At 44.3% G+C, this 13,856-nt stretch overlaps 1 protein-coding gene and 1 long non-coding RNA gene across 2 annotated transcripts in view; one reads left to right on the top strand and one right to left on the bottom strand.

The window, feature by feature from the left end:
• The window catches only part of RXRA (retinoid X receptor alpha), a 175,841-nt gene extending 163,117 nt beyond the window's left edge, over positions 1-12,724 (top strand). Inside the window, exons 7-10 of the mRNA XM_069069227.1 lie at positions 943-1,075; positions 2,920-3,011; positions 8,369-8,474; positions 12,347-12,724. Coding sequence (XP_068925328.1) covers positions 943-1,075; positions 2,920-3,011; positions 8,369-8,474; positions 12,347-12,494 — 479 coding nt within the window. The 3' untranslated portion in view covers positions 12,495-12,724. The remainder of the gene's footprint in view (positions 1-942; positions 1,076-2,919; positions 3,012-8,368; positions 8,475-12,346) is intronic.
• Positions 1,083-12,340, bottom strand: LOC138147061 (uncharacterized). The gene is made up of 3 exons (XR_011164699.1): positions 9,813-12,340; positions 6,116-6,239; positions 1,083-1,277 (listed from the first exon to the last, which is right to left on the bottom strand). It is a non-coding gene; the product is annotated as an uncharacterized lncRNA (long non-coding RNA).
• Positions 12,725-13,856: the final 1,132 nt, after the last annotated feature.

Genomic DNA, 13,856 nt, shown 5'->3' with positions numbered 1-13,856 from the left:
ACAGTTGGAGCTGCCTCTGGTGGCAAGGGCACTATTCTTGGAACCAGGAGGCCTGGATTCTAGAGCCAATGCCATGCCTAACTTACTTTGTGAATTTGGGCAAGTCATTTCCCTTTTCTGGTCCTTAATTTCATTTTCTGTAAAATGAAGGAGTTGGGCTAAAATCTAAAAAGGTTAATATTGGAAAGGGTTACTCACATGCTGCCCCCTCTTTAAAAAATGGATATTTAAGCTAGAAACCAAGTGACTTCAGTTCCATCCAGATTACTCAGCTCCTCGTGGGTGCTTGGAACCATGCTCAGTGCTGGGGATGGATACAAAGACAAAAATGAAAAATCCTTTCCCTCAAGAAGCTTACATTCTACTGGGGGTTGGGGGGAGGGGAGGGTGGAGGATCCAGGTTGTGCATAAGTATATACAAAGACTTGTCCAAGATCACACAGGTCTCTTGCTTTTTACCCAGCACTTTCCATTCCAATATAATCTCCTGTCTAGTATCAAACATCCTGTGATTCTGTAATTTTCCATTTCTGATAAAACTCTAAGATCTTTACTTTGTTTGAATGTCAGAAAAGAATTCTTCACTTTATATGGCTGCTTTGTTTTTTTTTACCCAAATTGTGACTGGTTCAATTATTAGACACACTTCTAACACCAACTTGTGGTCTTGGCATGCAACCATGCAACAGTAAGGAAGGCGGCATTTGTCCATTTCTTAAGAACTATTTGACCTATTCATTTTATTCAGACCATGTAAATCAGCATTATGCTCCGATAGCATAATGAACTAAATTGTGCAGTACATACAATTAGGGAACAGGACCATGTTTCTACATAATGTGCTAATTAATGGGGACAGACAAGAGGGAAAGGCATTGGAGAAAGGAAGAGCTCATTAGGGGCTGGAGATCAATGTGTGTCCTCTTCCCCCCTTCCCTACAGGCTGGAATGAGCTGCTCATCGCCTCGTTCTCTCACCGCTCGATAGCAGTGAAAGATGGGATCCTTCTTGCCACCGGCCTTCACGTCCATAGGAACAGCGCTCACAGTGCAGGGGTGGGCGCCATCTTTGACAGGTGGGGATTGAATTTTGTGGGGTGGAAGGGGGATCCTACTAGAGAGGGTAGGATTAGAGTCTTCTCCCTTTGATCCACCTGAGTGTGCTTTTGAGGAGATAGGGATAAAGAGACAGAAGACCCAGTTTCTTGTCCCAGCTCTTCCATGAACTGGCTCATGTGACCATGTTCACTTTTCCTTCCTTTGGCCTCAGTTTCTCCACTGTAAAACAAGAGGGTTGGAGTGAATGCTCTCTAAGATGTAGTTCTCTGCAATTCTGTATTCTCTGTTACCAGTCTAGACAATCCATACATAAATCTCCAGTGAACTTGCATTTAGAAAACTGTATGTCTAGGTGCCACAGTTTATCAAAAAGTAGACATTGCTGGAGGGGACCCAGAGATGGGAAGCTCAAACAGTTAAGTACAACATAGGGGCTGCTAAGTGAGGAGAAACTAAAGAAATGAAGGCTGCACAGTTTAGGAAGAAAAGGAAATGGAAGGGAAATAGGGCCTCAGTCTGTAAAGTCATGGAGGGATCAGACAGTGTAAGAGTTTATCCTTAAACTCTGGATAAAAAGAATTAGGAGTTTTCCACATGAACCTTGAAAGAAGAAATTTTAAGAAACTTGATACACTGAGGAATAAATTTATGGAAGTGTTCCTCTGAGAAGTGATACAGCCTGGTAGCATAAGTGGCCTCCAAAAGGTTTTAGATGAAGGATAAATTTTTAGAGGAGAGATCTGTAACATATTATGAAGAGAAGGTCATGTTTAGGCCAAATGAAGATGCCAGGCCTTTTCCAGATCCACCTCCATGGGAGACAGAATCATCAGATCATTACCTAGAAGCATCCATAGAGGATACCTAGTCCTAACTAGTCCTTGTAAGGTTGGAAAAACTGAGGCCTAGAAAGGTTAAGTGACCTTTAAGTCATTTGATTGTATGACCTACAATGCCCGGGGTCTCTTTTTTGGAAGGAGTGGGGTTTGAAATGGCAAATGGCACCTTATTTCAATTGGAGACCCTCCTCCTCCCTCCCACCCATCCTTTTGATGCTGACTTGACTTTCTGTGTTTTCCAAGGAACAAAAGAGCCCTTGCAGAGAAGCTGGAATTCTCTCTCCTCCTTATTCCTGTCATCCCCATCTCAGGGAAACAGCTCTCCTTGATATGTGGAACTCATGGTCATAGACCCGTAAACAGCTTTATATCCTTTGGGAGTTTCCTGAGTGCCAGGGTTTGGCAAACTGTTACTATACTATTAAACTAGCTACTGCTATGTGAAATGGGAATCCTTGTGCCCATTAAACAGATGAGTATGCTGGTATGGAGCGGGTCAATCCCTACTACCCAGTCTCAACTGCTGATCAAGAGTGGTAGAATTTGGCCCCCAGACAGGGCCACATGAAGACAGGGGCAAGACTCCAAACTCACTTCTGCCCAACTGTTAACATCACCCTCTCCTTGATCTCCAGTCTCCAGTTTAATAATTATTGACCCTGCTCCCTGTGTCTTTGAGCCAAATCTAAACAGACATTGGTGTGTGAAGGGGAAAGAGCTCGTTAAAACACAAACACTTGCAATAACACACAAAAATGAATACTAAAAAGAGTTGGCAGAAGTTACATTTTTATATTACCTCTCTCTCTCTCTCTCTCTCTCTCTCTCTCTCTGTTTTTGGGAGATTTTCCCTGTTGTGACATTCCCTCTACAATTTCTTCAGAAGTTATTCCCAGTTTCAGTCCTGCTTTATCACTCAAGAATGACAAAATGTTCTGACACTTTGTCAGCGTGATCTCCGAGAAGGGGGGGTCCCTTGTCTGATGGGGTGCCTTGTGTTCTATGTTTCTTTCCCCCTGCAGAGTCCTGACAGAACTTGTGTCAAAAATGCGAGACATGCAGATGGACAAGACAGAGTTGGGCTGCCTGAGAGCCATTGTCCTCTTCAACCCGGGTATGTCCTTTCTTCCCTTCTGGATTAAAAAAAAGAAAAGCAAATCCAGTCTCCAGAGTCAGTGAGATCTGCAGTAACAACACATCGTTTGCTTGGTTCTTCCTTGTGGAACTGAAAGATCAGATTGCATATGATAGGGGACTCAGGGATGAGGGGCCAGAGACCAACTCCAGATTCTTTGGATGTTCTCAGCCTTGGTGAACAGCAATTCCCAGATGTTTTTGGTTAAGGACCCTCTAGGCATCTGACTATCATTTGAGAGCCCCATTTTGAAAGAGCCATGCTTAGCCTTTATGGTTCACAGTGTTTCTTTATCTTTAGAGTATCTCTCTCGCTGGTTTTATTATTTTTCCTTCCCCCACATTCTGACTCCTCCCCTGCCCCAGCCCCACTCTTTCTGTGCTGCCCCTGCTCCCAAATGACTTTCTAGTAGAATCTTGCAGGTCCTGTAGAATCCCCACATTCTGTACCAGAATTCAGAAGTTCTACCATTAATGTTCTAGTTGAGATGGGCAAGGCTCACGAGAGAAGCCTATTGATTCCTTCTTAGCAGTAACTAGCCTGACTTCTCTGAGACCAGGGCCCCAGGCTAAATTGCAAGGTTGTGGTAATAGACAGGTCTCAGCAGTTTTTATTCTTGAAATTTCTATGCTGGGGCCTTTAGAAATAGGCTTTGTAACAGCTGTGGAAAAAGCATCGTCCTGAGAGCCAGAAGACCTGGGCTCTAAGTCCTGATTTCTTCCACTTATTAAAGATAGACTCTGCTTCCTTGAAGGCAGTGATTGGTTCCTATTTGTCATCACTTAGTGTGCCTGCCACAGAGCAGGCATTTAATAAATGCTTGCTAGTTGATTAGTTAATAGCCATGTGACCAATCACTTCCCTTCTCTGGGCCTTGGTATCCACATTTGTAAAAGGAGGTCATTGGGCTGCAAAATTTCCAGAGTCTTTTCTACACTAACATTATGGGATGTATTCCATGGTTTTATTCAGGGCAGTCAAGATTATTATGTCATCCGTGACAGTCTGTAAGATGAAAGCCATATTAATTGTACTTTTTTTTTCATTGATAGCCATTACAGAGTTTCCCTTCCTGGGCAAATTACTCAACATAATTTCGTGTTAATAGCCCATAATCCTTCATCTAAATGTGTCTGAGTCACTTAAGTCAGCCACGTCCTCCGGCTTCCACGTATCAATTACTCAGTCAAGATCTTCATAGCAGCTAAGTTTACAGAGTTGGTACATCTCACGTTAGTCAGGTCATTCTTCAAGGAAGAAGCAGCTAGAGACCCTCGGCTAATGTGGAGTTGAGAAGCAAAAAAACAGAGATGTGATTCAGAGTTGTCTAGTTGCCAAAATACATATGTTCTCTTTAGCCTGCTGCAGTTTTACCATATACTGCCCTGACATGCTTAGCTGTCACAAGTGATTGATGGTCACCTTCCCATAAAAAAAGCCCTGATGGCCTAATCCACCATGACTGGCTCAATTGGCCATGCTCTTGTTTGTAGATTTGGAGATAGGTTAGAAAGCAAGTCCATTCACTACCTAGGGAATGGGATGGTGTGGAATTCAGCAAACATTTATGTAGAATGTAGAGTGAGCTGCAAGACCTGCCCGAAAAACTTTTTAAAGGAAGTAATGTTGGGTCTAAGATTAGAGAGGATTTGTCCTCTACTACTTGGGTGACCTTAGATAAGTCACTTGACCACTCTGGGCCTCATTTTCTCTATCTATATAAAATGAGAGATGTTGAACATTTTAAGGTCTCTTCCTATTCTGAGTCTATAATCTTATGAAATTGTCTTTGAATGGCTCCTGCAGAATGTGTTTGGTAAAGCCAGTCAGATGGAATAAACCCATTTGAGCAGAGATGTCAAGTGAAGGTTGAGAAGGGGGGAAAAAAGAAGAGGGAGGAATTAGGGACAGATTATGGCAAATTTGATCTCCAGAGATCTTTGGAAGCCTTAAAAAGAGAGCAAGAAAGAAAACTTGGCAAATCTATAACCTCGGCAGTGAGGGTCAAGAATGTCTGTTGTGGAGACGAAAGGAGAAAAAGTAATAGACAGATTGGAAGAGACAGGTCCAAATGGGAAATGAGGGAGGGAGGCTGGTGTGCTGAGATCATACAGTATAGTCCTTAAGTATTACCACATTGAGAGAGGACTTTGCTTTGCCAAACCAGTTAAAAATGTCCACTCTAGGATACAGGGCCATTTATCCCTCCATGGTCTTTACCTCACAGTTTAACTATGACAGCCTCATAAATGTTACCCCTGCTCCTCAAGCTCTGGATCTTACCCAGCTGGAGAAGCTAGCCCTAACCTTGAAAGCACAGACCTGGTAAGAATGGGGCACTGGTTTGGGAAAACTTAGGGAAATTTAAAGGAAGGTATGGATAAGTTGAGACCCTGATGTAGATTGATGAGGAAGTGGATGTAGTAGAAAAGGTCAGAAATCCTGGGTTCAGATTCTTGCTCTGCTACTTATTACATTGGAAAGAGCATTTTCTTCTCTGTGCTAAAGTGTCTGCATCTGTAAAATGAAGAGGTTGGATAGATGTTTGTTAAAGTCCTTTCCAGCTGTGTTATTCGGTGCTGTTTTTTACCTCGTCATCTGTATATATTTCCTGAGTGACTCTCATATACTAGGTTTTGAGTGCTAGAAGGGTACAGAAACAAAATCCGTAAGTTTGGGGAGAGGGATGAGAACTTGTTGGCTAAATCTAGGATACTTGTGTCACTGTCATCATCATCATCATCATCATCATCATCATCATCATCATTGGTTTAGATTCTGAAGAGACCTCAGAGATCATCTAGAGGAGGAAAGTAAGGGCTCTATAATGACTTGTCCAAGGTCATACAGGTAGTAAGTGATAGTTGAAAGGATGACATAATTACCTAGATGGTATGTGTGACAGAATTAGAGATGTTCTTTTTTAAAGGATTGGGTCTCCCTCTTTCATCCAGTCTGAAAGTGCAGGGACTATTCAAAGGTCTCTTCCCACCCTGATGGTCATAAAAATTGCTCTACTTCTGACCTAGGCTTATTCACCCCTCCTTAGGTTACCTGGTGACCCTCAGCTCTTAGCTACTCACCATATTTGCTTTAGTGCAGACATTCAATCAGCCCAGCCCACTGCAATGCAGAACTCCCAAGCTTGAGGGATCTGCCAGCCGCAGTCTCCCAAGTAGCCGGGATTCCAGGTGGGAGTCACCATGCCTGGCCAGAATCAGAGATTTAGACTCTTGGTGTAGGACTTTAGAGATCATCTCATTAATCTCCCTCATTTTAGAGAAAAGAAACTGAGACTCAGAATAGTTAAGTGATTTGCCCGAAATCAAACCCTACGTAGGTTCCCTGATTCCAAATCCAGCTATGTTTACCTTGCTCTGAGCTTTCTAGATCTTGGCTTCAGACCTAGGTTCTCTGGTCTGTAGTCACGTAAGCAGTGGTAAAAGGAGGATGTGAACCCAAGTGTTCTTCACATCAGGTTAAACTCTTTTTCTGATACCGTGAAAGGGGAGGTAGTTACAGGACCAACCACAGGCCATCCTACATTTCCTAGTGGTTATTAAAGTTGTAAAACTCATTGCTTCAGGAAGAGGTAGAGGCAGAGGGCACAGAGAAGCTCCAAATCATTTTCAGCGAAGGCCTGCATGACCAGGTTAGAGCTTGTCACTAAGGGAAGGTGGGAGTGTTTTGGACGCCTTTGACCATAAAGGTGATGGCAAGCAGGGCACCTGTAAAATGGGAATAATAATAACACCCGCCGCCCAGAGTTGTGAGGACCTAATGAGATAATATATTTGTAAAGTGGTTAGCACCGTGCCTTGGCACGTACTAGATATTTAATAAATTTTCCCTCCCCCTGTTTCTTCCTTCAAAGTACTCTTTGGTCACTAGCCCCATCAGAGGCACAATTCAGGACTAAAGGGTCTTAGGAGCTGCCCCCGGGAGTCACTGATAGTGGCCTTGTGTCCTGTCTTGGAAACAGAAGGCCTTTTTTTTTTTAAATAAAGGAAATAATCTTTATTAGTTGCTGCAGCAGAAATAAATAAAAACTCATCCTCTAGCAACCAACCTTGTGGTAATGAACCTCTCCCCACTTGGACTGATCTTTGGACAATATCTTTATGCTCCGTTGGTATCTGTGCAGTGTCACTTAGCCTGACTTTTGCTTATCCATAAGTTCTTAGTCTGAAGCAGCTGAAGCTCTTTGGCCCAGTTTTAGATGCTTTAGACCATCTCCCTCATGGCCTCTCTTTTCACACAGGGGAGAGAGCCAAGCAATTTCTCTCCCCTCTTTGCTCATCACCATGGTGTCTTGGTGAGATACCATTTAAGGAGAGAATTGAATTTCTTCACCTAGCTTCTATAATCCCGGAAGACTTAGAGCTAGAAGAAACCTTAAGAGCCCATTTAGTTCAGCCCCATCATTTTATAAGGAGGAAACAAAGGTGATTTCCAGTGATTTCTCCAAGGTCACAGGGGTAAGTAGCAGAGCTAGAACCTGGGACCTGGTTCTCTAATGCCAGATCCCTTTAACCCATTGCATCAAGTCTGCAGTCCAATTAGTTTAACAACCCTCCTTATTTCCACACTGAGCTGCTATTTAGTAGCTATTAGAGAAAAGATTAGAAGCCTTGGGGAGTGGAGGATAAAGGGATAAACTAGCTTCAGCCTGAAGAATGACTCATCAGTCACCAAGCATTTGCTGAGTGTTGTCTATGAGCAACACATCTTGGTGGTTGATGTGGGGGACCCGAATTGAAAATGATGCAGTCCCTGCCTGCAGTGAGTGTACAGTCTAGCCAGAGAGATGATATTGACCCATGGGAAACAGAGAACAGTGGGACATTCAAGTTTCTAGTGTCTGTTGTTTATACAATAGATGCCCAGAGAAGAGAGATGTGTAGAGTGGTTAGGGTAGGCTTCATAAAGGAGGTGGCCTTTGAACTAAATTTTGAAGGAAGTAAAGGCTTTATATAGGAGTTGAACCAGGGGCAGATATGAACAATGAGAGGAGCAGGGCCAGAAGAAGTAGTTTACAGAAGGTGAACGGTGGTGAACAATGGGAAAATAAGGTTGGATAGGTTGGTGGAGGCCATATTGTGTATATTCATCAGTCTAGCAATAGTTTGGCCTTCAAAGACTTCAAAGGGGAAGAGTCCCTGTGTAGCCCTGGACCAACCCCCACTATACAAACCCTCCCACCCCATAGGTCTAATACTCTTGGAGAGCATTTACTGTTGGTCCCTCACTCTACGTTTTTGAGGAAAGGATTCAAATTTGCCAGTTTCCACAACCAGAGCTGAGCCTTACCTTTGGAATTTCTCCTTCCCTTTCAGACTCTAAGGGACTTTCCAACCCTGCAGAAGTGGAAGCCCTACGAGAGAAAGTTTACGCCTCCCTCGAAGCCTACTGCAAACACAAGTATCCGGACCAGCCTGGAAGGTGAGCATCCTTCCTGGTTTCTCCCTTACCCTGGCTATGGAAGACTGGGAGACAGTGGCTCCCTCTTATGATCCACTTCTTAAGAAGCCATAAAAGAAATGGAGAATAGGGAGCAGAGACTTTCAAATTCATAGGACCCCACCTATGCCATGCTTGAAAGAGATGCTTGGGGAAGCAGTAGGTAGAAGTTATAAGGAGACAGATTTCTGCTTAGTGCAAGGGGGTAGGAACCCTTCCCCCACCCCCGTATTAATATTTACATCTTTCCGAAGGTGAAATGGAGCTGTATTTGGAGGTCTTGAAAGAGAAACTGAATGACTGCTTCTTAAAGATATTATAAGTTCATGTTGGACTAGATTTCTTAGGGCCCTTCCAGTTCTAGAATTCTTAAGGTTCATTAAGGTTAGGAACCCTCAAATGTTAGCCATCAGAGGGTGAACTTAAGAATTCCTCTCCCCCCAGGTAGAACCTTAGAATATGGTCATGTTCCAGGTGAATTTGAAGTTTAAGGATAGCCACAGAAAACAGATCTGTGGCAGGTTATTGAGGGATACTGGGTCTGTTTGGAACCCTCCCTAGATTCTAAGGTTTGGTCAGTGGAGAGTGACCTTGGTTTTCTTTAGACCACCCTTACTGTCCTCCCCACCTCTCTCTCCCCCCACCTCCCAACAGATACCTTGGATGGAGGAAGAAGGTTATATTCAGTGACCTAGGTCTGATTGGTCACTGAGTCCTGGTGTTTCCAGGTACGACCAGATCATCCTATTTTTCTGAGGCTAATTCCCTGAATGAAAATCAGTTCTGTCCCTGTGTTCCCCATCCCTTCAATCCTCCCACCCCTGCATACCCACAGTCACCCTTTGTCTTGAGTTTTCAGGGGCTTTTTCCTTGGCAGCTTCCTGCCCAGGTTGGAAAGGCCCAGCCAAGGCCCATTTAGAAGGAGTCTCCCGACTTCCGGGAGGGGCAAGCCTGTTCACTTTTTTTACTTTCAGGCCAAAGTAATAAGAGTGGGTTTCAGATGTGTACCAAACCGGGTAAATCCTTGGTTGACAGGTCAATAATATCTCAAGCCCTAATCCTCTATGATCACACTCTAAACCCAGAGACAGTTTTATACCTTTTCCTCTGGCTGGAGGAATGAGTTGGAGAGATACTAGCAAGTTCCCAAATCAGGCAACTTGACAGTTACCCATATGGCCCCATGTGCCTGCCCACCCTCCTTGGGTGTTTTTTTGTCCCATCACACTTGCCATCTTTACAGAAGACACTGGGCCAAGGTTTCCCTGGAGCATCTGGTAGTCTCTCACTCTCTTTTGCCCCTTCCTTGGGAACACTTACCCTCTGACTTTGGGCTGGCAAGCTCACGGTTAACTGTCCGAGCTCTGTTCAGCCATCATCTGGTTCGGTTTAAAGTGAAACTTCCTGGACAGGGTGGGGGTGGGGGGATGGCAGGACTGATTTGTTTTTCCTGGATTCCTGCCTAACATTCTCGCCAGCTCAGCAGAAAACAGCCCGTTCTCTGGCCCTCCTCCAACCTTTAAACTGCATTTTAGGCTCTAAAATGCTGATTGTATGGCAGCAAACCACAAGGATTTTTTTTCCTTAAAGACATTGTTAATTATTAATAAGGTTAACCCCCACCCATCCCCCACCCCTCCTTCATTGCCCATACTCAGGGCCCCTGTATGCAGCAGCCAGGCAGAATCAAGGCTTGCAAACAGCTTAAAGAAATGTCTGAGTCTCCCCTCCTGGCTCTATTTGCCATACATTTTTTCACATCCCCATTGGCAGCTGAATATGATCATGACACCAGCTCACTCTTTGAAGAGTTCTCCTTTTTAAAATGTTCTTCTAATATTTTGCTTTCCTGCCTCCCCTTCCCCAGCCTCCGCCCCCACTCCCAAGCTCAAAGCCAGGAAGCTGAGCAGGGAAGTGAATGCCTTCTGTCCCCAAGTCCACATTAGGTCCCTGGTGAGGGGAACAGGGCAAGGAAAGCAGGGAGGGCCCGGAAGATAAACCTCAGCCTCCTGGAGTCATTTGACTCGTTCTAGGCTTGGCAGGAAGGGCACATGCTTAACTGCCCTGAGGTCGGGGCTCCCTGCATAATTTAAGGGGGGTTGCCTTGGGTTCAAGTTCACTAGGAGTGGCTGGGACCTATCTTTTTCAGATTCATAACAGTGATATCTGAGGAGTGAAAGCAGAGCAAGCAGAAGTTATCCCAAGGAAGAGCATAGAAATAGAAATCCATTATTCAACAGGTTATTTTTTTTTTTTAATTCAGTGCCTGCCTGTAGGGGAGACATAAGGATAGGGCTTCGGTCTCTCTCTATCTCCCCATCCCAACTCTCCCTCTTTCCCCAACAAGGACTTACTCTCAAGGAATTTACAATCTAGCTAGAAAGACAACATTTTAATGCAGGGAAGATGTAAAAACAAATCAGCAAAAAAAAAAAAAAATCTAAGGGTTTACTATGTGCCAGGGACTGTTCTCACTGGGCCCAGGGGTTACAAAAACAAAGATGAAATAAAATGTTACATTCTATCTGGGAGACAGTGTGTACATATGTAAATATGTACAAAATATATACAAGGTATATTTTTTGAGGGGAAAGGGCTAACAGCTGAGATAGATGCACCAGAGTGGGAGGGTAGGTATTAAAAAATTTCATATATAGCTTAGGACAGTTTTGGAAAAAAAAACAACCAACAAGATTCTAGGAAGCTTAGCACAGTGCTTGGTACGTAGTAGGTGTTCAATAAATGTTGAGTGATTGAAGCAAAGTTGAAGTGGGAGTGTATTCCATGAATGGGGTGGGGCGGACAGCCGAGGAACAGTAGGAAGGCCAGTTTGGCTGGAAGGGTGGAAAGGAGAGTAATGTCTGTATATTAGGGCTGGAAAGATGGGTTGGGGCCAGTTTGTGAAGTGCCTTTAAAAATGAAGAGGAACTCTATATTTGTTCCTGGAAGTGATAGGGAGGGGAGTCATTAGAGAGTTTATTGAGTAGGAGAATGACATGGTCAGACCTACCAAAACAAAATGATATAAAAACTAGTACTAACTTAAGTGTTGAGTTTGAATATGAGATACTTGAAGAGTTCAGAGAAAGGTGGGCTCACTGGGGGCCACAGTAGTTAGGGACTGCTTCCCGCAGTCCGTTTCCTCTCAGCTACAACTCCTAAAGTTTTTTGGTTTTTTTTTTTGGAGGGGCAATTGGGGTTTAAGTGACTTGCCCAAGGTCACACAGCTAGTAAGTGTTAAGTGTCTGAGGTCAGATTTGAACTCAGGTCCTCCTGACTCCTGGGCTGGTGCTCTATTCACTGCGCCACCCAGCCGCCCCCAACTCCTAAAGTTCTTACCCTATCCCTACAGAACTCCTAAGTTCTATCTCTTATAAGGTTGTGTGACTTCATCCCATTACTCTTAGGCTACTTTGAGATGCATTCATTCCTCTGAGAGGTTCTGGGTTGGTTAAACTGCTTTGGTGCTTGGGATACATTTTCCTGATTCAGTTAAAAGCAGGGCAGGTATTAGAGCCAGCTCCAAGTGATATACAGGGTGACTGAAGGGGACCCTGTATCAAAGTCACTGATCTTCCAGGTTCTAAAGGACCACCGCTAGTACATGCTGTGGTGGACGTGGCACTGGATTTGGAGGGGAAGGACCTGGGTTTGACTCCTACTGGTACCACTTTGGGCAAGTCCCTTACCTTCTATGGATCTCAGTTTCCACAGTTGTGAAATTAGGGGTTCAGCTTAGATCTTTAAGTCTCCTTCCACGTCTTAATCTTATTCTATATTGGAAAGGTTTTGTACGTTTTTCAAATCTACCCTTTGCATCTCATCATAACTCCCAATGTCCTCCCTGTCTACAGGTTCGCCAAGCTCTTGCTCCGTCTCCCTGCTCTCCGGTCCATTGGCCTGAAATGTTTGGAGCACCTCTTCTTCTTCAAGCTAATAGGAGATACACCCATTGACACCTTCCTGATGGAGATGTTGGAGGCCCCCCATCAAATGACATAGACCAAACCTCACCCCATCGGGTCAGGCCTTTTCTGTCCAGTGGGAGGCAGCCCCCACCTCAAGCCCCCTCTCCCAGCCTCTCTGCCGATGCCAGAAACATCTTTTGTTTTGTTCTTCTCAGCCTGGATGACATCCCATATCCTCGCCTTGGTTCCCATCTCCATGCCGCCTTTTGCCCTTTGGAGCTGGTTTGCTTACTGCTACACCTAAGAAATTTATTGTTATTATTACTTCTGTTTAATTACTTTTCTTGGGATGAAAGGCAGTGGAATCAGGACAACAAAAGGGAGAGAAATGGTTTAAAATCCATACAAACCCTAACCCTTTCCATCTTCCTCCTGGTTGTTTCGGTCATGCCCCTTGTCACCTGCCACCTTTTTCTCAATTGGGTTTTGCTTTTGTGGGAACATGAGAGAATTCTCTGGAAATGGAGTTGGAGGACAAAGGAGAGAAGGAGCTAAATCCATTGGGCTTCTCTGGTCACAGTGGCTTTGGGGAGTATTTAATGGAGAGGCAGGGGGATTGTCTTATTCTTGCTGTTTGTTTTTTTCAAATCACCTGTTCCTTGGTTGTTTTTTTTTGTACTTTTATTTTTAATTATCCATTATTGCCTTCTTCAAAAAGAGGACATCTTCTCTCAGTATTGGTGACCTTGACAGTGTCGGTACCCAGCTAACTCATGACTTGCACAGAGCATTGTCATCCTTGGAAAAGAGGAGGGAGGGAAACAAAGGAGTTGGGGGCCAGGCTTTTATAGTAAATGGCCCCTGCTGGCAGCCCCCTCCACACATCCCTGGGAAGACTAGAGGAGGTGATTTTGGTGACTGCCACTCGACCCCACAATTACCCTTCACTCAGTGAGAGGGTGCATGCACCATTTTTCCAAAGATAACAAGCTATTATCTCAGCACCAGAGCCAATCAAAACATGAGCCAACTTCAATGTACAGATTTTTTTTGGTTTGGGGGGCGGAGTGTTTCTTTAAGGCTACAGTGACTCAGATATCCTTTTTCCCTCACCCTCTTCTTCCCTCCTCTTAGCCTCCCAATTTCTACTACTCATCCTAGGTTCCAAACCCTTGACACCCACACATGTACTTACATTTGACCAAGGTCAATCTTACCCCTGGGTGTTGGCCTTTTTTCCTCATTTCCTAAACCTCTTTTTTTTTTTTCAACCATTGAGGGCTCTTGAAGTTGGCTGAGACTAGCCACTAGAGTGTCTTGAGGACTTGGACTTCCTAGGTTTGGTCGTCTTAGGGTCATCATTCAGCACTTCAAGTAGCATCTTGGAAGAAAGCTGGCCATTCCAGATGTATTGTAGGCAGCTGTGAGCTCTGCAGCCCACACACAAACACACACA

This window comes from Petaurus breviceps, unplaced genomic scaffold (genome assembly GCF_028583685.1).
Source record: "Petaurus breviceps papuanus isolate PSGF00001 unplaced genomic scaffold, PetGlider_PUasm1.0 90779, whole genome shotgun sequence".
Classification (NCBI taxonomy): domain Eukaryota; kingdom Metazoa; phylum Chordata; class Mammalia; order Diprotodontia; family Petauridae; genus Petaurus; species Petaurus breviceps.
Note: the sequence above shows the minus strand (reverse complement) of the source record. Positions and strands in the feature narration are given on the sequence as shown.